Below are 26,641 nucleotides of genomic sequence, written 5' to 3'. Positions count from 1 at the left end.
ATGGGTAGTCACGGTGATAAGTGGGTTGAGGACCCGGCCTACTCTCACACACGCCAGGGACCCTTGCTAACAGTGGCAGAGGTATATGTTCCCCTAATGGCCAGTGTGTGCCCGCCATAAAGCCAAGCAGCTCAGGGCCAATAAGCTACTGGCTGGCTGGTGTCTAATTGCCCAGCCTGGGTTACCTGGGATAGCTCTGTTGAGTGAAAGCTGGATGTAAAACCAACCAACCTGCCAAACATGGTGTGAAAGAAGATCTGCGACAATCAGGCATGAGTGTTGAAAAAGGCAGGAGTGTGGAACAGAATCGAGAGAACTGGTAACAGTTAAAATGATACCCCGACCCCATGTAGAGAAAAATGGGAAAAGGGGGCTAAAGATGATGATGATGATGAGTTGAGATCTCCTAGAAGGAATGTATTAGGTTCAATACTTATGGGTTATAACTGATGATTTAGGTAGGTGATGTGTGCTGTGGAAGACATGGAAGAAGTTCTGTAGATAGCAGTGATATCACAGGTGACCTTGCTATGGGTACCAGGATATTTAAGAGTTTAAGGTTGTGAATGAATATGAACCCCCCACACACACACACATCAGAAATGCAACTTCCTTCACCTTGGATGAGTGATAAGCACTAGGACTTTGAAAAAAAAGGAGTGTTGCCACTGCACTGGATATGTATGTTTTAGTTCAGGAAAGTATTGAGTTGGCATTTTCTTTAGTTAAACTTCTAACATTGAAAATGTTCTATTCTGATATGGGGCTCATGGAAATTTGTTAGATTGGTAGTTCTGGAAAACTAACTCTCTAAAAAAAGCAGTATTGGGGTAGAGAATGTCTTAGACAATACGTGGAAGCCCTGAGGGGAAGATGAAGCCATCCCTAGTAAAGCATGCAGGACTAAGTGTTATCTTCTTCCAAGGATTCACACATTGCCTTTGTTTTGATCCAAATAAAATATGCCTGCCGAGATATATAAATATCTAAGTGACTATTTAATGTGTCAGAAACTAGAGTCAAGTTTGTCAAACAACAACTTTGTATATGAAATTAATTTTGATAAATCCCTTTGAGAGTAAAACTGTTAGTGTGACTAAATCCATCTGAAAATCTTTGAATGAGATTCAGCAGCTGTGCTTTGCAGCTTGGAGGATATTATTTTGTGCCAAATATTGGTCCTTAAAGAAAGACTCCAAATGGAGCTCTTAAGACTAAATAATGTCAGAGTTCAGTGTTCTGTTTTAAGCAGCAAATTTGCTTACTGCAGCCCTACCAATAAGTGTACCATTGCATCTAGATACAGCCAACAGAAAAAGCTTTTTTATATTGCAAAGAAATACAATCACCAAGCCGCAAACCATTGTTGCTGCACAGAACAGCTACTACAATGAGTAAGTCATTATTTCATGAGTGCAAACTAAATAGGGTGCCTGTGTTTGAACTATTGTCATACAACACTTATAACACTAAGCTCAGGATTACTATTTTTGGGCACATTGCATTTTGTGATACATGAGTTAGACTGGCAAGTTCAGATGAACACAGAACACCAACATTAAGTTTCAGGCTGCTTGCATATAGCTGCAATACATTTTTCTGAACTGACGATGACCATATTATAGCTTGTGCTTAAAGGTAATCACAGCTTGTGATGCAAGGGTTAAGGTGGCAGGTAGCATTAAGCACAAACATCAGGTTATAAGCTGACCACAGGTAGGTCCATATCTTTTATTAGTTGATGCTGACCATTACATATTGTGCTTAAATATAACAACCCCTTAATGCTGTATGTAAGGCTTCCAGAATCCAACCACTTGAGTGTTATGTTGGACATGTGAGGACCTTTTTTATTGTTTTATAAATATGAGCAAGCTCCACATATCTACATATCTTGATGGTTTAACCAAATTTGTAGACCGAGTTGAACAGTAGGGTCAGATGTGTTAAGACCGATGGATCTATCCCTTGGATGAAACTCCAAGCAGTTTAGCTGGTTTCCTTCTATACTTTGACTTTTCAAGTTTAATAATGTATTTAAAAAGTTATTGGATTAAAGCTGGAGCAGTAATTTGATCTGCATGACATTACCATATGTTAGATACAAATCAGTTTAAAATAGGTAAGATAAGTTTTTCATATCATTATATATAAAATACATGTGAAACAGAAATTCCATTTTCACATTAGGCTCATGTTGTTAAAGCACCAGTGCCATGCATTGGGACAAACGTGACTTGTTCCTGCTCCTTAAAAAAAAAAAAAAAAAAAAAAACTCTCAGTGCTTTCGAGGTCTATTAAATGTAAGACTTGTCCCTTGATTCTACTGTAATGACAGTTACACAACAAATAGTGTGTCTGAAGGACTCTCACATTCTTAATCTCTCTCTCTCTCTCTCTCTCTCACTCATGTTTTTGACATATAGAATTCCCTACCTGTTTCAGTGATCCTGGTGTCCACACAAGTTTGTACACCATGTAGACAGGAATCCAGATGAAGGATGATGCCCCTATGATGTAACCAACTGAGATACTCCACTCAGGGAAGTTATAGTTAAACAAGGTAAGAAGAGGCTGATCCAGAAGAGAACTGACTATTATATACTAGTAAAAGGAAAAAATCAAAACATGCAGTTAATAGTTTTTCAGATATAGCTTCATAAGAAAACATATTAAGTTACACTTTAAATCATAGCAACAGTGGAGTTTATGCTAAAATGTCATAGCTTTTTATAGATCTAGTATGCTGATAACAAAAGTTTTTAGAACTCAGCAATTATTTTATGCAGTTTACTTGACTAAATTACTTAGGTAATACATATAGAAGATCAATGTCTTTATGTTGATGTGAGATAATTGCTTTGGTTATATATGTAGCATGAAGAAAAATGCATTAAAAAGCTCCTGACAACCTTACAAAATGAAAACATTTCAGATTTCTGTTCATCATGTTCTTGAGTACTTTACATTGTCCGTTATATCGCATTTGTGTTTGCATATCAATCTCTAATGTCTTGCTTGCTCCAGTGAGGATCATGGGTGGGTGCTGAAGCCTGTCATAGCACTCAGTAGGCACAAGGCAGAGAAGCTTACCTTGGGTGAAGTAACAACCATTCCCAAGACAGATGCTCACACAGTATGTACACACCTATGGGAATTGGGGGTATCACCAATTCACCTAGAGTGATCTTTGGGAGGATCGGTGATGAAAATCCATGTGGATGTTGGAAAAATGCATAGACATGACAAGTAGGCACTAACTCCAAGATTGCACAACAGCCAGGTAAGGCCCTTACCCTGTTGCAAAGAGGTTCCATAAAAAAGGCTGCTAGCAAAAACCTCATCTGAAAGAACGTTCACTCATATGACCTTTCACATCTTTTTATAGCAAAAACAAAATGAAAACTCAAGCAAAGCTAGAAATTCCACTGAGTAACCTCCAAAACCTCTTGTATCAGAAGAACATGGCATATATGCAAATGAGCCTTATGAACATCAGATGGTTCAGCTTATTGGCAATTCTGAATGCCCATGACTTGTTTCATTATTTTAATGGACAATTTCAAACCTATAAAACCAAACCCCACTAGATGTCAATATGCATATTTCAGTCTTGCTATGATCTCCACAGCACAAGTAGAGTGTTTGACTAAGTATTAGAAACACAGGACTGTTATACCCAGCTGATGTCCATTATCATTAGGGTCACTGCAAAAATATCCCAAACAACAAACTAAAACAATTAGTGAGAAGGTCACTGAAGAACCAATCAGTAAAAACAAAATGAAAACTCCCGCAAAGCTAGAACTTTCACTGAGTGACCTCCAAAACCTCTTGTAACAGAGGCACATGGGATATATGCAAATGAGCCTTCTGAACATCAGGTGTTTCAATTTATTGGCAATTCTGAATGCCTATGACTTGTTTTGTCATTTTAATGGGCAATTTCAGGCCAATAAAGCCAAACCCCACTAGCTGTGGATATGCATATTTCAGCCTTGTCATGACCTCGTCAGCACAGCACAATCAGAGTGTTTGACTAAGCATTAGAAACACAGAATTGCCAATAAGCTGAAACACCTGATGTTCATAAGGCTCAGTTGCATATATCCCATGTGACTCTGATACAAGTGGTTTTGGAGGTCACTCATTGGAAGTTCTAGCTTTGCTGGAGTTTTCATTTTGTTTTTACTGATTGGTTTTTCAGTGACCTTCTCACTATTTGTTTTAGTTTGTTGTTTGGGATATTTTTGCAGTGACCCTAATGATAATGGACATCAGCTAGGTATAAAAGCCCTGTGTTTCTAATGCTTAGTTAAACACTCTGCTTGTGCTGTGCTGATGAGGTCATAACAAGGCTGAATTATGTATATCTATAGCTAGTGGGTTTTGGCTTTATTGACCTGAAATTGTACATTAAAATGACAAAACAAGTCACAGACATTCAGAATTGTCAATAAGCTGAAACATCTGATGTTTATAAGGCTCATTTGCATATATCCTATGTGCCTATGATACAAGAGGTTTTTGAGATCAGTCAGTAGAAGTTCTAGCTTTGCTGGAGTTTTCATTTTGTTTTCACTGATTGGTTTTTCAGTCACCTTCTCACTAATTGTTTTAGTTTATTTTTTACAGCAGAAAAAAGTGTTCTGTCATATTAGTATTCACTCTTTCAAACAGTAACAATGTATATATATATATATATATATATATATATATATATATATATATATATATATTTATAGATACACACACACACACACATACATATATATATATATATATATATATATATATATATATATATATATATAGAGTGAATCCATCACAAGTGATGTTAAAATAAATGACACCTATTAATAAAAGTTAGTATATGTATAATAATATTGATTCATTTGCAGAATAAGCTTTAAACTGGCTAACTTCTTTATTGGATTATCACTTGTGACATAGGCAAACTTACATTTATATAAAAGTAATCAAATCATATTAACTAGTTCATATTTACAAACATTATAGGATATATAACAATATATGTTATGCATAATCTAAGCAACATTACATAAATGATTCAGTCTCTGCCTTCTCTTAAACCTCATTCCTCCTCCAAAACACTTTTCTGCATGAAGTGTTCCCATAATTTCCATTTTGTCTGTGCAATTTATTCCTACCCTTTTCTAAGGATCCCACTTTCTTTCTTTTATCTCTGTTACAATACCCACTACTCCAAGTATAGTTGGTTTAGATTTTTATTTTTATTGTTTAGTAATAGCTTCTTAGACAGCCACCAGAATTACCCTTAACAAGGCCTTATTGTACCTAGGCAATTCAGATCCTGTATCCCAGCTCAGAAGAATCATTTCCTTAGTTGCACTCATTTTCTTATCTAGTATTCCTGACAGAGTACTTTGTAGGATAATTTTAAATTCTGCCAACTCATTACACTTCCAAAACATATGTTCCCAGTTACCTGTTTCTTCCCTATCACACCTCCTATACTCTGGAACAAGCTACCTATCTATGTCAAGCAAAGTTCCTCATCTTGATGAGTGGATGGGAAATAGGAAATACACCCTGGGGATCACTTCTGTGGCTCTGCTCGACAGGGGCACAGGAAATTAACTTTCCTGGGTGGCGTAATCCAGGGAACCTTGTTGGCTAGGCTTACTTAGGCCCTTGGGCCGATAGCCTAGTACCTACCTATGAACACCTCCAATATTTGCCATCCACCTGAGGAAACATAATCGTTGGGGTCTGCTTGGAGTATAAGAGTATCTATGCAAACACCTCCAGGAAAAGTCCTAAATCTTCTAGACCTGTTACATATTTGAAAGCCATACATATGTCTCCCCATTGCTTCTTTGTGAACTGCATATCTAATATCTTTTCCCAATCTTTCCTGATCTCTTCTGATTGATTCCTACAGTTATTATGCAGTATTTTATATGCCCTTCTAATTGTCCCGTAACACCATCTTCTGTTATAGATTTAATGAAAACTTCAACCAGTGTAGGTCTTTCATTTAGGATTCCGCTATCCCTTTCTCTTTGTCTATACTCTGGTATCAATCCCTGATAGGGAAGGCAATCACTAGCTTACAATACAAATGTCTTCTTGGCCTCTTCTCATTTTGTTACCTTTCCTTCTCTAATTGTTTTCCTATTACCATTTCATTTGTCAGCTTTCAATAGTCAATTCTAACCCCCTTTTGTCTATTTTCTCTACCCCTAACTGCAGTCATCCCTATCAGCAGAATCTCCTTTCTCCATTCATGTGTTGGTTTACTTCTTGGTATACTTTCTGCTACTTTATGAAAAAATGGCTAACTTCTAATTGCATAGGGCCTATAATATTTCTTAATTCATTGTAAACAATGCTATTTCATTTCCTCACAATACGCCTTTTTTGTTGCTCTCAATCACATAACCTACATAGACTGATAAACACAACGGCAGACAACGTTCACTATACAGGATCTCAGTAACCTCATCTGAAAACTACTCTTACTCAAGTGGCTTGTCAGATAGTGTAATGTTACATCTGTGACCACCCTCCTACTTCTGTCATCTGAAATTCAGAAAATACAGAAATGTTGTCTTTTATAATGTTTTTTTTAATGTTGTATAATAATATTGATTAATTTACAATTTGTAACAACATATAAATATATCTATCTATCTATATATATATATATATATATATATATATATATATATATATATATATATATATCTATCTATGGGTCTAGGACACATGCTCGACTAGCATATGTCCGAATCACAAAACCTCGAACACACATACATGAAATTGCTTAGCATCGAAAAGCGCTTCCGTGTATGTGTAGTTCAGAAAAAAAAAAATCTATGTTTCTGCAGGGGCTTTGCCCTGCACCACACCCCTACTTTAATATTCTCACTCTGAGATCACACTACAGTGGAAAAAAGGGAATTTTCCCTTGCTCACACTGTAGTCCGATCTACGAAACAGGCACACATACATGGAAGCGCTTTTCGATGTTAAGCGCTTTCGTGTACATGTGTTCGATGTTTTGTGATTCGGACATATGCTATTCAAACATGTGTCCGGATCCCATATATATAGATATAATATATATATATATATATATATATATATATATATATATATATATATATATATATATATATATACACACACACACACACACACACACACACACACATATATATATATATATATATATATATATATATATATATACATACATATGTATGGCTCACCCTGGCTAGTCACCTCTGCCTGACTGTTGACTGTTTCAACCAGATTTTCTTATCTACACCAAGTTAATTTGCACTTCTTTGGAAGATATGTATTAGTGTCACTTAACTAATTTGGATAACCCTAGAAATCAAAACGTTAATAATAAGTAGTGACCATCTTTGGGACAAAGATCATAGGTCTTACAACTGCATTAACTTCAATAACTTTTTTACAAATTGTAATGTTGTAAAAATGCTTTACTAAACAGCATGGAGAGTACACTTGCAATCCAAACATTTTGGAAATTAGTTGACCTTCTTCAAATTAAATATTCTCATACCTCCTTCCCTTTTTTACAGTTAGATGATTTTGTCACTGAAAGTCTCTAATCATCTCATAGGCTTCATACAAAACTCACCTGTTCTCATACTTAAACGTGCATCATTTTACTACCATGATACCTTTAGGCGTTGCTTCAGCGTAACTGATCGGTGCATGGAGATTTAATTCTCAAGTGTCTTTTGCCTGAAATTCAACCTGCTGAAGATTGGCACTCCTTCAAATGCAGTCACTGTCTGTGAGTTGTACCAGCAGTGATGCCTTTTTCAGGGGAATTTCTCCCTTCTTAGAGTACGTGCGACCATTGAGTTAGTATATATATATATATATATATATATATATATATATATATATATATATATAAGTTCAGCTGGTGGGAGGCTTGCCCCCACATCGAGGTGAAGGAGGGCTTGTCCCTTGCAAAAACACTTCAAAAAGTGTATTTCTGGCCACTTTTTCGTGGAAAGCATTTTGTGGATTTTGATCCTCGATGGGTTAATTTCATCCATTCATAGTAGAAGCCTTGCTTCACCTGATTTAATGGTTAAGACCAACATACTCAATATAATCCATAGGCAGGGTTTCTTTCCAACCATAAAACACTGAGTGTGAGGTCTAGCTCAGTATAATTTTTACAATTTATTACAAGATTTCAACAAAGACTCAAGTATTTCAGTTACTATAGGACAAAGCCTGCTTACTGATTTTTCTAAGCAGTTTAGGTAGCTTATTTAAAAAATGGAGAATTGTGGAATCAGAGACTTTCTCCAAATACTGACCTCCTGGCTTTTTTTTTCATGCAAGAGTTTATGGACTTTAAGTTGCTACCATCTAAAGTACAAAGTTTTTAGGTATGAATAAGTGTCATAGATGCAATTTTAAGGTATGGGAGGAACATACAGTGAAAAGTAATTTAAAACATTTTAGGATGTTGAGCTGAGATAGTGATATATACTAGTTATTTTACATGTACAACCCTGAATGGTACATATACCAAATCTGTAAAATGATAAAAGAATGAATTCAAGAGCATTGACAAGATATTTGCAGATGTAATATTCTGAGGTACATAACTGTTCATTTAGCTGAATTTTATCGTGGAACAGTATTTGAATTCAAATTTAATGTTGACAGTTTCTTATTTACCAAGAGGGGAAGGTAAGCTGAGGACCTTGAATATATTGAAAGCTAACTTTATATTGAAATTTCATACAGTGTTTTCAAATGGACTTTATTAGGAGGTACAATGTCACTGCCTTATTCATGGTTAAACATTTGCTTTGAATGAAGCTGATTCCCATAGGGCTGCAGTAATTTTGAGTTTAGGTACCTGTGAATGTCAGGAACAAGACAAAAGGTTTACTATAAAAATGTCAAAATTCATATGGTCGACATTCATTTGGTTGAAATCATTACACCGACAGTTCAAAATATCGACATTAAATTGTCTACATTGAAATGGTTGACACACACCTGCAAACTAACACTAGTGTTTTTGCAGGTGGGATGTGCCCCCATGCACCCCCCCGCTACTTATATATTAGAACTCCAAGATCGCACAACAGTGCTGACAAGGATAAATCATTGCCTGTTGTCAACATAATGTCGACAAAAAGTCGAATGCACTGTCTGTCGACCAAATGAACTACTTAATATTAATGTGTCGACCAAATGTGTCGACCATATGAACGTTAGACCATATGAATGTTGACATTTTGATAGTAACCAAGACATAATACAGATATTTTATTTTCATAGTAATAATTGAAAGTGGCTGAGTAATTAATTTTTTAAACTATAGACAGCTTAGATTTTCTCTGAGAAAACTGGTAAAGTAATTGTTTGGTTACAATGTACACATATGATTTAATGGAAGTGAAATAACAGTGTCTGTTTAACGGATAGTTGGAAGAGAAAGAAAGAAAGAATAAAAGTTTAAATTAATATGTACTGTCATTGATGCAGAGTAGAGTCTATTTGTGCCTACCCCAGTTGTTCTCTTTTTTGCTCAAAATGATTCAGAACAATTGCCTATCAGCTGATAGAAAATAACTAACCAGAGCTGTTACTGACAAATGAACTGTACAGATGTCATGTCCTTTAAGTGACATTTCAGTTACCAAGAAAATTAGATAATAATGCAGCTAACAGCATTACGCACAAGATTGTGTTATTAAATATAGTTAGATACATGCAAAGCTTGTAGAACGACATCAACCTTATAAAACCACATTAAGCCCTGAGAAGGTCAATTTTTTAATGCCACAACTTGCTATTAAAATATTTGTGTTTAAAATATAACCTGCATTACACATTTTTGACAGACCATGTTTTGAGGCATGTATGCTTATTATTCTTTTGCATTGTCCAAATGTATGGATACAAATGCATTAATGCTGCTACTCTCTTCTTGAAGTTACAACGTGACAAACGGTTCTGATCCTTTTGCAAATGTCAGATCCTCTTGACCTTATGTGATTATTAGTTCATTTAGGCCAGGGGCTGAGGCATTTTCTTATCCTGCTTTCCAAAACTGATAACTCATTTTTTTCTGAGATTAATATTTAAAATAAGGAATTGTAATGTTTTCAAACTTTAATACCTATATATTTTTTATTTTTGCTTTTGACAGTGGACTACACAGAAAAAAAAGAAAAAGAAGAAAACTGCTGCTTTAGGTATGATGTAAATTTGAAGGAAATACTGCTAAAATATGCCCTGATCTGTGGGCTGTTCAGATTTCTTGTTATTTAGTGAAGTTCTAATTCCTTAAGAAGTACTTATGTGAAGAAATATGATACACATGTAAAAGGTACTGATACATAGGCGGTCTTAGAGATTATATTATTATTGTGGCTTAAGTAAACACACATATACATTGATTGTAAATGTACTGTAAGAATATGGGCTTTCAGACTTCATGAGCAACATGTCTGCTAAAGCCATTATTATTTATTCCTTTATTTCTGCCCTCTCCTTGCTGATTATGCCATTCTCCCTATTTAACGCCTTTATTCTACTGTCTGGTGGTATCTCTGTAGTGTGACTGATCCATAGTTGGGTGGGACTCCTCAGTGAAAAGCCTTGTCTGCTTTTCTTATTGAGTTTCTTTGACAACATAATTATGAGGAGGGCAAAAGTCAGTTTTGGTAATATGTATAGGCTCATAGGTTCTTTGGACGATAGTAGGCTATTGGCCCGGAGGCCCTTATAAGCCTAGCAAAAAATTTTGTCCATGTACCCAAAAAGTCAGCATCTGTTTCCCCTGTCCAGCAGGGACACAGATTGGATCCCAGGGGTGTATCTTCTGTTTCCCATCCAGACATCCAGATTCCTCTTCAAGAGGGCTAGTGTGGTACTTTTCTTGACATGGAGAGGGAGTCTATTCCACAGATGGGTGAGTCTTTGGGGTACAAATCTATTCCATCAAGTTCTATTAATGTCACAGACCAGGTTGAGGCCTTGTGTGCTGTTTGCATGAGTGGAGTTTGACTTACAGATATGCGAGAACTCCATCAAGGCTGGATCTGAGACAGCCTTGTATGCTAGACACAGGTCTATGTAGTTATGCCACCACCCTTACAGCTTGCTCCTGTATTAGTGAAAATTAGGATGATTTCTCATTGCCATTGTTACCTTTCAGCCTACAAGTGTTATCTCCCTGTTTGTTCCAGGTAGTATTTGCTGTAGTACTAGTCCCCTCACCCTGCCTCCGAGACAGGAGAACTGGCCTTTAGTTACTACCACCTCCCTGAAACTGGCTCTCCACTTCCCAGAATGCTAGCCAGGCCTGGGTCATTTCCATGTCACATGAAAATCTACTCTTTGTCTCAATGGCTTGGACTAGTACCACAGACGTTATAGTTCTGAGTTATCTAAATGTTGATAACTATTATGAATCATGAAAATTAAATGAAAAAGCACTACTTTTTCAAGTTATTATTATTATTGTTTAAGGCTTTTAACTTGTTGACTTGGGCAAGTATAAAAATGCAAGAATTTAGCAGAGAAAGACAGTTCTTCAGCTGGCTTCTATATTTTCCATCTGATTTTCTCAATCACTTTTGGAAGTAGTTTGTAAGAAATTATTTATTTTGTTTTGACTTGTTTAGATTTTCAAAGTCAATATAATACTAAATGACTGTGATATTTTCAACTGTTTGGTTGTGGATTTCATATGGGGTCAAGCAGAGGTAGCCGAGTCATTGTAAGTATCAGAAACAAGAAGCACAGCAGTGTTTTTTTGCTATACGCACAAAGTACAAGATTCACTTACAGTGTGCATGTTCTCCCTGAGTTTCTATGGGATTCCTCCCACCTCTGAAAAACATGCCAAGTGTTTGCATTTCAAACGCATCCAAGAATGGAGCTGTGGGGAGCAGCACAGCCTCTAGATAGTGCCTTTTAGGGGAAGAGTTGTAAAGACCAACTTCTTTGGGCACAGTGGTGTGCAGTATTATCAAAGACAGGAAAACATGGGTCACAGACTGTGTGCTATGGCAGGGCTAGCCACTCGATGGTGTGAAAATATGGCTCTAGGTGATTTGATTGTGTTAATGTTGTCAAATGGGCATGGGGTATTTGCCGGTGATAAGTGGATTAAGGACCCAGCCTACTCAGACCTATGCCAGGGACCCATGATAATGGATGGAGGGGTGGTTGTTCCTCTGTTGTCCAGTGTGTGCACAAAATAAAGTCCAGCAGCCCTGGATCAATATGCTTCCAGTGTCCAGTGTCCAGTTGCCTAGCTTATATTAAATGGGGTAGCTCTGCTGAGAGAAAGCTGGACATAAAACCAATCAACCTGCCATACATGAACTAAGAATTGCTACACTCAATGTAGGTTCACTGACAAGACCCAGTCTGGAAGTGGATGACATCATAGTAAGGAGGAGGCTGGACATCTTATATATTCAGGAAACAAGATGGAAGGGCAATGCAGCAAAGCCACTTGTCTTGGGATCCAGAGACTACTAATCTGGAGGAGGACAGGCTGAAAATGGCGTGGGATATGTGGTGAGGGAGAAGCTTCAGAAGGCAGTAAGGGATGTCATCAGAGTCAGTTACAGGCTCATGGCAATTAGACTCCAGCCTAATGATAGGACAGTATTCATAATCTCAGCCTATGCCCCACAGCAAGGTTGTGGTAATGTGGAAAAGACTGCATTCAGACAGCAGTTGCAGGACCTACTAGTTAAGCAGGTCAGGATGAATTGGTGTTCATAATGGGGACCTGACTGTATATATCAGGACAGACAGAACAGGATATTATGACTGCTTGGGTCCACATGTGTGGGGCAACAGGAATAAAGAAAGAGAGGCCATTCTAGACTTCTGTTTGGCAAATGGCTTGATAGAGAGACAGTCACAAGATCGTATGCAACAGTTGCCAATGTGCAACTTGGTTAGACTTCCTCCTAGTAAGGAAAGGGCACTGTGGTGAATCAATGACTGCAAAGTCATTCCCAGTAAAACAGCTGGCCCACAGCATAAACCACTGGTTGTCACAATCAGCTGCAAGCAGTGGTCAGTGAAGCCTCTAAGGTCAACAGAGACTAGACTGAAGACCTGAAGTTGACTAGAGAGAAATCACAACAGTTTAAGGAATTACTCAATGCTGTAGAATTTCAAGAACAGGAAATAGGTGGAGTTGAAGAGGAAGAATGGCAGTGCCTCAAAACAAACAGCATGTGTGAGGACTACAGAACAGATATGAGACTGAGCCAGGTATGGAAATAAAGTAGATAAGGAAAGATGGTTGTGGAATGTAGAAGTCCAGGAAGTCATCGAAAGAAAGAAAGAGTGCAGGAAAAAGTGGGAGACAGAAAACACAGAACATGCTGGGATGGAATATTTGTTGGCTAACAAAGAAGTTAAGAACAAAAAAACAAGGCATAAGAGGCACTCTACCAGCTTCTGGAAAGTGTCTCAGTAGATGGCACAAATAAACTATATCAGGCTGCAAGGCAAAAACAGAAACATAAAGAAGATAGTTAGACTCCCAACATAAGGGATGCCTGCAACAACCTTCTCACCAGTCCACAGGACATCAAAGGCAAATGGAAGGAGTATTTGTAGCACCTTCTGAATGAAGAAAACCCCACAGAAGTTGTAAAGCCCCAATCACAGCCTTCAATGAGGGAAGAGCAAGAGCCCACCATAGAAGAAGTAAGAACAACATTAAGAAAAATGAAGTCAGGGAAGGCAGCAGGCTCAGATGAGATCATAGTAGATATGACAAATATGTTGAGTGACATGGGAGAAATGTCTCCTGAGGGTGCTCATAGCAATTTGGAGAGAAAGGTATATCCCAGATGACTGGAGCAAAAGCATACTAGTGTCAATGTTCAGTAACAAAGGAGACATTCACAACTTTGGACAGTACAGAGGTATCAAACTCCTGTCACATTGCACAAAAGCTGTGATTGATCAATGAATAAGTAGAGTAATAAAAAGTAAGATGGGAGATGAGCAGTTTGGATTCAGATCAGGATGCAGCACTAATGACCTAATATCTGCAATGAGACAGATACTTGCAAAGAAGCTAGAAAAGGGAAAAGAGTCCAACTAGGCCTTCCCACACTTGGAGAAAGCATATGACAGATCCCAAAAAGGCCAATTCAGGCAGTCCTGTGATGGTTCCAAGTCCCAGAAAAGTACAGTTTTGTACCTACCATAAATGTAGATGTTCGAAGATCCACATTGCTGCAGTCCTTACACTTGGGTAGTCCGCTGTCCTCGGTCGGCCCGAATATCAAAGTATAAGGCTGACGTCGGTCAAGGCGCATTAGACTGACATCAGGACGTCAGGGTACAAATGCGCATGACCGACGTCATATCCTCAGTCTTTTCTTGCCCCAGATGTCAGAAGACCCTAACAAGAAAGGTCAAAACCCAAAGACAACAAACAAACAACCAACCACCCTGGCACTAGCAATATGTACAATATACACAATATTTACAATCCAACCCACACAACCGCCTCTAACTACAGAGGGGAAGGAGGGAGGGTAAATTGGACTGCAGCAATGTGGATCTTCGAACATCTACATTTATGGTAGGTACAAAACTGTACTATGTTCTTCATCTCACATTGCTGCAGTCCTTACACTTGGGTAGAATCCCAAAGCAGAGGTAAGGGAGGATGGCACAACTATAAAGAAGCAGGGGCTGCCAAAATGCCCTGTAAAATAGCAGTGGCAAAACCAGCCCTAGATTTAGAGTAAAGTGGAAGGTGATAATGCTTAGAGAAAGTATGCACTGAACTCCAGGTAGCTGCCTCCAAGATATCTTTAGTTGCCACCCCCCTTAAAAAAGCTGTTGACGTGGCAGTAGCCCTGGTGGAATGAGGCCTAATCCCAGCTGGAACCTCCTTGCCATGATGGGAATAACAGAAAGCAATGCAAAACCCAATCCACCTAGAAATAGTTTGTTTTGACACAGGCTTGCCCTGAGAACTCAAAGCAAAAGAAACAAACAACTGCTGAGACTGCCTGAACCCTTTAGTTCTGCTCAAATAATATCGCAACTGCCTGTGTATATCCAAAGTGTGCAAAATCTTTTCCCCTTTATTTTGGGGGTTTGCATAAAAGGTTGGCAAATGAATAGTTTGGTTTAAAGCCACACTAGAAACCACTTTAGGCATAAAGGAAGGATTAGTACGCAAAGATACCCTATCTTTATGGAAAATTAGGGCCTGTAATTCAGAAACCCTTCTCGCAGAGGTAATGGCTAACAAAAAAGCAGTCTTCCATGATAAATATTTCAACTCAGCAGTAGCTGCAGGCTCAAAAGGTTGTAGAGTGAGTTTCTCCAACACAAAATTGAGATCCCAAGCAGGAGTAGGAGCTCTCCGTGTGGGTCTTATATTCTTTGCCCCTCTAAGGAATTGCTTAAACAAAGGATGAGAAAACAATGGTGGGTCACAATCATAGTGAGCAGAAATTGCTGCAGCATGAATCTTAATAGAAGAGAAGGACAAACCTTTGTCCAGTAACTCAGTAAGATATTGAAGAGCCACACTTAAATTAGGCTTAGAAACATCAAATGCTTTTGCTGCACTCCAAAATAAAAATCTCTTCCATTTATCTGCGTACACCTTCCTTGTACTAGGCCTTCTGGCCTCCAAAATAACATTCAAAACTTGCTGTGGAAGCTGAAACCCTCCATGGTTTAAAACAGAATATGCCAGGCTGTCAGGTGAAGAGAGTGAAGTTTGACATTGAGTAAATGACTGTTCTCCTGAGACAGCAGGTGTGGAATCAAAGGTAAAGGCCATGGCGGCTCCCGTACCAGACTTCTCAGTAGTGGGTACCAATGCTGTCGAGGCCAATCTGGAGCTATTAAAATCATCTTTGGTTTGTCCTGTCTGACCTTCAGAAGTACCTTTGAGAGGAGAGGCAGAGGTGGAAAGGCATACACATGAAGATTGCTCCAATTGAATGAAAGAGCATCCACTTTCCAGGCTGTGGGATGAAAACTTTTTGTGCAAAACTTTGGCAGCTGGTAGTTTAGTGGAGAAGCGAACAGATCTATGTCTGGAGTTCCCCATGACACTGTCAATTTCTGAAAAACTTGAGGATCCAATTTCCACTCGTGGGGATCCATTATTTGTCTGCTCAACACATCTGCTAAGGAGTTCTGTGCTCCGCGCAGAAACCTTGCCTGAAGATTTAGCTGTAAACTGAGAGCAGTCTCCCACAAAATCATTGCTTGTCTGCACAGAGGATAAGAATGTGTTCCCCTTGCTTGTTGATGTACCACATGACAGTTGTGTTGTCTGTTAGAATCAACACCTGCCCTGGAAGAAGTAAATCCTTGAAAGCTATTAATGCAAATTGGACTGCTAACATCTCCTTCAGATTGATATGTAGATGTAGAAGTCTGGCAGGCCACTTGTCTTGTATCCACTTTCCATTTAGATGAGCTCCCCAAGCTTTGTCTGAGGCATCTGTCGTTAGAATCTGACTCGCCTCTGGCCGGGTCACAGAGAGTCCCTTGTTTAGGTGACATTCCTGAGCCCACCACAAAATTCCTTTTGAATGCAAGGTATTATCTGAATGACAGTGTCCATATCCTGGCAGTGCTGTGTCCATACATTTTGAGATACCATTGTAGCTTCCTCATATGCAGCTTGGCATTGGGAAGCACCAGAATACAAGATGCCATGAACCCCAAGGCTTGAAGGACTGTCCTTGCAGTCAGCCTGGACTGATGAGACAATTGATGGAAGTAAAGAGAAAGATTCTGTTGTTTGTCCGGGGTCAAAAGGCCATCTGGGATGCTGTATTCAGTCTCACACCCAGAAAGCACATGTCCTGAGAGGGTACTAGACTGGACTTTATTTCGTTCACAGAATACCCCAGGCATCTTAGCACTGCTATCACATAATGTAGATGATGAAGAAGTTCGTCCTTTCCTTGAGCCAGAATCAGGCAATCGTCCAAATAAGGATAGATCTGTATTCCTCTTAGCCTGAAGAAAGCTATCACTGGAGCCAGAACCTTCGTGAACACTCTGGGCGCAGTAGATAAGCCAAAGGGCAATGCAGAGAACTGATAATGAGAAGTCCCAGCCCGAAAACGTAGATACTTCCTGCAACTTAGCCTGATAGGAACATGAAGGTAAGCCTCCTTGAGATCCAGAGTCACCATCCAGTGATCCTTGCCCAGCAGAGGTAAAAGCTGTTGTAACGTCAACATTTTGAACTTGGGAATGTCCAGATAAGTGTTGAGGATAAATAAATCCAAAATTTGTCTCCACGTGTTCCCCTTCTTTGGTACTAGGAACAGGCGAGAATAAAATCCTAGGCCCACTTCTGACAGAGGGACTGGTTGTATGGCCCCTATTTGGAGCAGCAGAGAAATTTGTTTGTGAGCCTCTATTCTTTGCTGAGGAGGAACGTCTGGCATGCCTTTGAAAGGAGGCAAGGTATGGAAATAAAACCTGTAACCTCAGTGTATGATATCCAATACCCATCTGTCTTGGGTAATTAAACTCCAATTTTCCTTGAAAAGTGCCAACCTTCCTCCCAAAGGTGCTGCCAGATGAGAAGGCTCTGGCAGCTGAAAAGGTAGGTCATTGGGTCTGTTTACGAAAGGACTGACCCCTACCCTCACCAGAAGACTGTGCAGGTGAACCCCCTGTTCTAGGCCGGAAAGAGCCCTGAGCTCTGCCCCTACCACGTCTAGACCTACCCCTAGACTGGGAATCATAAGAAGGCTATGTCCACCCCTTGGTAGGCCAATTTCTGCTAAACTTCGGAGGCTGAACCTGCAAAAAATCTTTAACAGTCTGCATAGACTTAGCCTTGTCTTCCATTTTCTTTAAGATTGCCTCAACAGGTGAACCAAACAACACATCAGATTGTAAAGGAGCATCCAAAATCCTCGTCTTAACATGTTCAGATAAATTCTGATCCCTCAGCCAGGCATGCCTGCGAAGAACTGACCCAGTGGCAGCCACCCTAGACGAGGCCTGTACAGCATCAAAACCACATTGCAAAGAATGCTTACCCACTTGTTCAGAGACATGTACCAAATCTTGTAACTCTTTACACTCAATACCTTCCACCAGAGCATCTACCTTAGACTTCAACTGAGAAAGTAGATAATTTTGGTATTTCAACATGTGAAACTGGCAATTCAGAGCCCTCATAGCTAGGGTGGAAGAAGTATAGACTTTCTTTCCCCACCTATCCAAAGCCCTGGCCTCTTTATCTGGAGGAACCGGATTTTTAACAACAGAAGCCTTAACCCGTTTAGGCCCCTGACTGACAGTTTCTGGGTCCGCCCTAGGACTCTTAAAAAGATACTTATGAGCTTCAGGCACCCTATAGTACCTATCCGGTTTAACAGGAGCAGGAGGCAACGAATCAGGATTAAGAGAAGCCTCTGCAAACACATCCTCCACAACATCCAGAACAGGAGGTATAGCCAAAGGCCTATGCTGGGGTAAAAACAAAAATTCCCTAAGCCTTTTCCTGGAATCAGAGAAGTCCTGACCTTCCCACTTAAAATGCTCCCTCATGGAATGAAGCGTCTCTGAAAAAGAAAAATCCTCAGGAGGAGAAGCAGAAGGGGTAGAATCATCCACATCAGAATCAGAATAAGGAGAATACTCCTGCAAGTCTTCAGCCAAGACTCTGAAACATCTGAAGCCTGCTCAAAACTCCCCAACTCAGGTTCCACTCTAGGCCTCTTATCAGGAGGGGGCAAAGAACCTCTAATCAAAGTAATCAAATCTTCTGCCATTTTAAGCATATGCTTCTTGGGCACAGATCCTGAAGAACTAGGAGTGACCCCAACTGAAGCTAAACCTGGCCTGCCTCTGGGAGAAGCCGTGGAAATAGAAGGAGAAGGCCTAACCACCCTAGGAAGGGAGGGGAGTACAGCAACCTGAGAAGCCCCTTCAGCCTGACCTGCCTCCTGAGAGGCCACATCCTGCAATAACAAGGTCTCCCCCTGGGACTCCAGAGAAACCTCCGGTGGAACCACCGGCTCCACCGACACCTCTAAAGAACCGGCGTCCGGTACGGACGACTCATCTTGCCTGGACTTAGCTGCTTTATCCTTGCGCTTCTTCGAAGAAGCGGGCATCGGAGCATCCGACGGCATATTGTAATTGCACCGCTTCCCGAAGACTAACCTGGCACAGTCTAACCTTCTCTTAATAGTACGCTTATTGAATCTAGCACAAAAGCGACACCCAACAACGTCGTGCTCAGGCCCTAAGCAAGGAATACACAAAGTATGATAATCTCTATGTGGTATCTGTTTCCCACAAGAAATACAGTTATTCACTTTTTCTGACATCCGGTAAACCACTGAGGCAAGAAAAAACTAAAATATTCCCCAACGGGGTACTTAGCCAACTTTGACTCGGTCTGAAACTCCGAAATCGAAAAATTTCAGAACGCCGAACGGCACTTGCAACGCTGCTTCTGCATCGGACCATGCGGCAAAAAAGACTAAGGATATGACGTCGGTCATGCGCATTTGTACCCTGACATCCTGATGTCAGTCTAATGCGCCTTGACCGACGTCAGCCTTATACTTTGATATTCGGGCTGACCGAGGACAGTGGACTACCCAAGTGTAAGGACTGCAGCAATGTGAGATGAAGAACATCGTTGGTAGTATTAGGCAAGCCATATACAAGGACCCAATGACTCAAGTATAAACAGTGCTTGGTCTCATAGAGAGGCTCCCAGTGGGAGTGGGTGTAAATCAGAGTTCACCTCTGAGCCCACTGTTGTTCATACTGGTGATGGACTACATTAGCAAACAAGTCAGAGGGAACAGATCAGTAAAGTTGTTGTATGCAGATGCTGTAGCATTACAGGCAGACTGAGCAAGAACTTCAGCAAAGGATAGGGGAATGTAATGCAAAGCTGAAGGCACATGGTATGAAACTGAGTAGATCTAAGACAGTTGTAATGGCAGCAAATGGTGGAAATCAGAAGAAGCTGAGACTTGAGATAGAAGGGAAAACAGTAGAACATATTAACAGCTTCAAGTATCTAGGAGGGATAGTCAAGGAGAAGGGAAGTCTGAATGAGAAGGTCAAAGCTAGAATTAGACATGCTGCAGCCAAATGGCACAGCATGTGAGGTGTAGTGTATGACAGAAAAATACCAAAGAAGCTGAAAAGTAAGGTGTACAAAACAGTGCTGCAACCAGTACTACTGTTGTTATTGCGTCTCTCGGCTTTTCCCGGTTAGGGGTCGCCACAGCGGAACTCCAGTCTGCTAATGATTGGCAGTTGATTTTTACATGCTGAGTTGCCGGCCCTGACACACAACCTTCAACGAAGGTACACCCATTCATGTATGTCTCCACACAGAAGACACTCTAGCTGAAAATCGAACAGGGCAACATCTTGTTGTGAGTCGACAACACTACCGCAGCACCACCACTGCAGACTGCAACCAGTACTACTGTATGGTATAGAAACCTGGGCAGTAAAAGCAGAGCATTTGAGAAAGCTAGAGGTGATGGAGATGAAGTGCCTGAGATGGGTGGTACGCGGACTGCAACCAGTACTACTGTATGGTATAGAAACCTGGGCAGTAAAAGCAGAGCATTTGGGGAAGCTAGAGGTGATGGAGAAGAAGTGCCTGAGATGGGTGGTAGGATGCACACTGTGGGACAGATGGAGAAATGAGGACATAAGAGCAGAAGCCACAGCAGCTCCAAATGCAGAAAAGGTCAAAGAGATCAGATTATGGTGATTTGGGCACATGTGCCTTAAAGCAGAAGACAATCTGATAAAGAGGATTTGGGACAGACAGACGTCAAGAGGAACCAAAGACATCTAGCAATGAGGTGGATGGAATGTGTGACAGAAGACTTGTGATAGTCAGGCATGAGTGTTGAAGAAGGTAGGAGAGTGGCATTGAACAGGACAGAGATGGCGGCAATTTATATGTCATTGTGACCCAACATAGAAATGGGAAAAGGGGGTTGATGATGATGATGATCTTGATACTTGATGTTATATATGGGAGAGGCTTATCGCAAAAAGCAGCAATTTCATTGGTCTATATGCAATCCATTGCAAATCCTGCATATTCCATCTGGTTTACATATCCTGCAAAAAACTGTATAAATAAATATTGTTTGTCTATCAAACTGCTCCTATTACTTAATGCATCTCTGTAGCTCTTGTATTATATGTCTTTTTGTATAGATTGTACTGACCATGGTTTTCTTTTATTATGCTGTGTATTTGTGTTTTGGCCTTGATAGTGTTTGAAAAGGGTCAAGTACCAGCCTATTTACCTGGTTAACTGATAATAAACAAAGTAAATAGAGTTCTAGAAAGAATTTTAATAACAGCAATCAAATTTATTTTACCTGGTCTGTATTAAATGGATTTTAACTGGTTAAAGAACCACAATACACACACACACACACACACACACACACACACACACACACACACACACACACACACGCACATGTGTGTGTGTTTGCATCTCATTGCCAACGTTTTTCAGGTCAGATGATAAGGTACTGCAAATTTTTATTATATTTTTATTATATTCAGTTATAGGCCTGACTTATACTTTGTACATTAGAATCTAAGCAGAAATGTGAATTAGCTAACATATTTAAATACATAATTTTATGCAGAACCTACTCAAGGCACTTTCCAGTAATGGAGATTAAACGTATAGGTTTGTTCATAATAACATGTCATTTATACCTCTTTGTATATAGGCAGTAAGAACATTGTGACTGTCTCTTGGAAAAAATAATGTAATATAGGTGATAGCTGTTATGATACACTTTTATAAATATTCCCATCATTAATTCTGATCTTGCATGGTAATTTGCTCTCACTTTTGTTAAAACTTCTGGAATTGCATCAGGATCTAGAGATGGAGACAAGTTTTGCAAGTTTCATAAGTTAACATCTTCAGAGGTAACTGAGATATGTACTCTAAAGAAGTTCTCATTAAATGAGTTAACTTCCACGTTACCTCTAATTACTTTACAAATCATAGCTAATACTGTTGATAGAAATCTTGCTCTGTATAGAAACATCTGAGAAAAAAGTCTTCTTATGCTTGCTGTGCAAGTTATTGGCTACTGATAATTTATGCCATGTGTCATAATGATTAATAAGTTTATTAAGGGCCTTACATTTTACTCAGATTCTATTTATACTCAGTCATGTAGGAAACAATTTGAAAAATCCTGCCCAAGCTTCTTATGCAGAGTTTCTGTGTTAGTTTCCACCACCTTGGCTTGGCTGATGAATTAAAACTTTTATGCATTACCAGGACATATTTGTTTATAAGATTTAAATTGTCCCGGATATTTAGTAGAATGATTATATAAGTTATATTATATTATTTATTTATTTATTCATTGTTTTTGTTGACTGGGTGAGTCTGATAGGGCAAAAATACACTTTTATTGGAGGTTTGGTGAGAAAAGCTCCACAGAAAAACACAAATTATGTAATCTAAATATTAGATTGCTGTATTAACATAGTGTAGGAGACAAACAACTCACAGGATTTATGAAAATTAACAAAGAAATAAGATATGTACAATATAAGACAGTAATACAAAGATAATGCCAGTACATTATAACACTGCTAGTAATCAGGGTTAGTGAAAATTAAATAAAGTAATAAAATATGTACAGAAAGGCAAACTTGTATAAGTAAATAGATGCGAGAAGCAAAACAAATTAAAATTGAATTAAATAAATCAGTTGGTCAGGAAGTAAAGCTCTAACTAACAGAGGATAAGATAATAGTGATACAGTGTAATGGTTTTGTAGTGGCCATGTTTAGGATTCTTGAAACTGATCAGTGATAACTTATTTGAATTCTATGCTATGTTTTTACACTAGTTTCTGAGAGCTCATTGTGTTGTATGTACTTTATATACAAATAACAGAACTGCTAAATTTGGGCAGTAAGGAAGTATTCTTAAGTACTCTTGTCCCTCATCAAAACAAATTTTTTTATAACAAAACATTTTATTGTTGTCAGTAGAGACGCTCAGCATAAAAACATATATATATATATATATATATATATATATATATATGTATATATATATATATATATATATATATATACATATATATCTCATCCTATACAATTAGAATTTCCTTTCCATTAACATCCACTTTTAATATTTCCCAATAAATCCATTTCTTTTTTGTCTGTTTGCATAGTAGTTTTAACTAACTTACAACATTAAACTTATTTTGATCAATGAGCCAATACTTTAATCTTCAACTTTAAAATAGTTTTATAATCTGCTTAATATTGTAATTGTGCCCTGGGTCTAAGCTGGATGCATCAGATTTTCTTGCACCTGTTTATGATACAGTCTCCCATTTGTCTTATCACATCATTTATTATGTCTAGCATACATTTATTTCTCACCCAATGTTTCTGACTCCATATCTTTACAGCAGTACCACTGTTATATTACCTATGCATTCATTGTGCTTTGCATATCACATTACTAACTCACTTTCGGCAAACTGACAATCACAGCCATAACTGCCGTAGGATAACATGTTCTGTATTTCCTTTTCTAATCCTCCTCAAATTATTCTTCCTCTAGTAACTAATGTTAATCTCCACTTCATACTCTTTTAAAGGAGAAAAATGAAAGAAAATAAACTTTTCTTGTGGTATGGGGCTAATCCTCATTTACTTATTTCAATTTAAATTTGTCCTGCTGTCCGTTTAATATTAAAACTTAACAAAAGGAGTTTGGCATCCATTACAGTAACTCATCATTATTTATGTTCATACTTACAATTGCATTTTCTGCCATTCCTTATCATTCATTTACTCTGAGCGTATAGTCACCTATCTCACCCATTAGCAATTGTACTCCAGTCTATAAAATACTGCAAACATGACTGGCACAGATGTCCAGTCTGGAAGTCTAATTCCCTTGGAATGCTAGATTTCCTCACATCTCTTGTCAGCCTTGCAGGATTAATTAAAACTACTGAAATATCCTCAGACCCCCAAACAACATACTCTTCATACTTACTAATTGAAACAATACAACTTCCAAAAGCTTACTTTCTAATTGTCATATGCATAAAGAGACTTCTTGTTGAATAATAGATCCTCTTACTATTATCTAATAAATCATTAGCATCCTCCGTGTAACATGTTTTGACTTTTTATTTATATGTACAGTTTATCATTTCTAATTCCATTTTGCTGTTATTCTATTTTTATCCCTCACAATTTTAATAAGTGATTTACAGGTAGCTACATTTATACCTGTGCTACTTAATAAATACTCTTTACCAGGAGTCAGCACTCTAAGCACTGAATAACTATTTACAGGTATATTTTACCTTGTTTCTTAAAGAATACAAACAGACTTTGCGGTAGTGTTGTCGCCTCACAGTTAGACGTTGCCCGTTCGATTCTCAGAGCGTCTTCTGTCTGGCAACATGTGTGAACAGGTGTTTCTTCATTGAAGGTTGTACGTTAGGCCCGGCAAGCCAGCACGTAAAACTCTACTGCCAATCATTAGCGGACCGGAGTTCCGCTGTGGTGACCCCTAACCGGGAAAAGCCGAAAGACACAAACAAACAAACAAACAAACAAACAAACAGACTTTATTATTAATATTTTCAAACATGCCTTTCTTAAGCTTAAATATACTATATACCATGAAAAAACTTTTGTTGGCTCATTTGAATCTGGGTCATATAGTATTTATTTTAAAACTTGTATCTTAAATATAAATTGTTGCAAAAACAAGCATATACTGTAAAGTGTTTCCTATGTGATATTTAAAAATGTAACATAAGAAAAGTGAATTTATCTGTTTTAGTCCATGATGATTATCATTTTAAAAACAGATCTTTTCAAAAAAAAAATGTAACTAATATATTAGTAACAATTTTAAGACCAAACAATTCAATTATTCAACACATTTGTCATGAAATTTGAAATCTGAATACAAACTACATGTCACAGCCAGTCCTTTATTTAATAATTTAGGTAAAAGAACAGCTGCTTACATCTGTTACTCACTGACTGGACTTACTTCTGTCATAAAAATACTGCATTGTTTTCCATGTTATTGCTACCTATTACTATAGTTAACTCTCACTATATTATATAACTAGAAAACACAAAACATCACTGCAGTAATTTGGCCCCTCAATTTTGTTTATGTCCAACAAATGCCAGTAGTCATTACTATTTGAAAACGTAACATAAACAAGTAGGCATACCTGTCTAGGTACTTACAACTTAAATGGAGCCCTAATACAGGTGACTAAATCTTCACTACATAAGGGCCAAGGCCTTCAGTTGTACTCACTGATCAATGCCCATTGTCTTATATATAACATTGCTTACCCTGAAAATACCCGATAATTCCATATAGAATTCTACATTCCATCTAGCCATTTTGTTCCTGCAATACAATGTATACCAAAATATCATTTTTGCTTGATCTCAGCTTTTCTTCCTAGTTCTGCCAATAGGCCTCACATTCTCTTGAATCTTCTGCAATATCTAAACCATTATTCCCTTAGCAATTTTTCTCAATTTTCATTTGACTTGCCTTTCCTGGTAATTTTCATATTTTCTTGATTGCTTCCATCTGGTCTATTGACATTAATATTTTGCCTTCTGTAAAAATCTTCAACGTAGCTAGAAATGTACAAATTTAATTTTCTTTTTTTTTTTTTACACTCCTGCATTACAACCAAAAATCTTATGTAATTAAGGCAGAAAGAAAGAAACATGAAAATAAGTGAGAAAACATAGGTTCAGGGGAGTAAATGCTAGTGGTGTCTTTAAGAATGAAGATTAACATTTGACTGCTACTTACTGGAACAGTGAAAGAAAACATGAGAGATAATGACATTTAAAATAAATGAGGTATGGGCTGAAAAAGATGCAGAAAAAGAAGGGTTGTTAAATTAATATATCTCAGTATTTAAAAAGCATGCAGACAGATGTACCGTAACCGAATTATCATTATCAATAGAAGAGGGCAAGAAAATGGGTTTGATGGCAACCTTTTCACAGAGGATATGATCATGAAAGGACTTCAAAAGCGGAAGGTAGGAAAAATAGAAAGCTATGGAGGGATTCACCCCAGAATTCTTAGAGAACTGTGGAAGGAACTCAAAATACCTTTAATCTAAACTTTTCAGCAAATCATGGGAAGAGGCTAAAGGTTCTAGAGACTTGGAAAATGCTAGAAGTAATTTAATTTTTCAAGATAGAAGCAAGACCAAGGTTAAAAATGACTGATTAGTGAGTTTGCCTTAGTTGCAATTCAAATCTTGAAATATTTGCTAAGAAATGTTAACATATTTGGAAGGAAATGTAATGCTGGATCTCATGCAGAATGCCTTCACACTAGGAACACCATGCCAAATTAATTTAATAACAGAGATGCTAAATGATATGGAGTCTATAGACATGGCTCACTTAGATTTCAGCAACACTTCTGACAAACAGCAACAAAAAGTTAGGGAAACAATTAGAAAAAAATAGAGTATGTCATAGAATGCTAAGATGAGTGCACCTCTGATTA

At 38.3% G+C, this 26,641-nt stretch overlaps 1 protein-coding gene across 1 annotated transcript in view; it reads right to left on the bottom strand.

Moving 5' to 3' along the window:
• Positions 1-2,192: 2,192 nt before the first annotated feature.
• The window catches only part of LOC122800267 (sodium-dependent serotonin transporter-like), a 333,197-nt gene continuing 308,748 nt past the window's right edge, over positions 2,193-26,641 (bottom strand). The window contains exons 12-13 of the mRNA XM_044069756.1: positions 2,437-2,604; positions 2,193-2,249 (exon numbers count right to left, since the gene is read on the bottom strand). Coding sequence (XP_043925691.1) covers positions 2,193-2,249; positions 2,437-2,604 — 225 coding nt within the window. The remainder of the gene's footprint in view (positions 2,250-2,436; positions 2,605-26,641) is intronic.

Source organism: Protopterus annectens, chromosome 4.part0, assembly GCF_019279795.1.
Source record: "Protopterus annectens isolate FY-2018-M chromosome 4.part0, PAN1.0, whole genome shotgun sequence".
Classification (NCBI taxonomy): domain Eukaryota; kingdom Metazoa; phylum Chordata; order Ceratodontiformes; family Protopteridae; genus Protopterus; species Protopterus annectens.
Note: the sequence above shows the minus strand (reverse complement) of the source record. Positions and strands in the feature narration are given on the sequence as shown.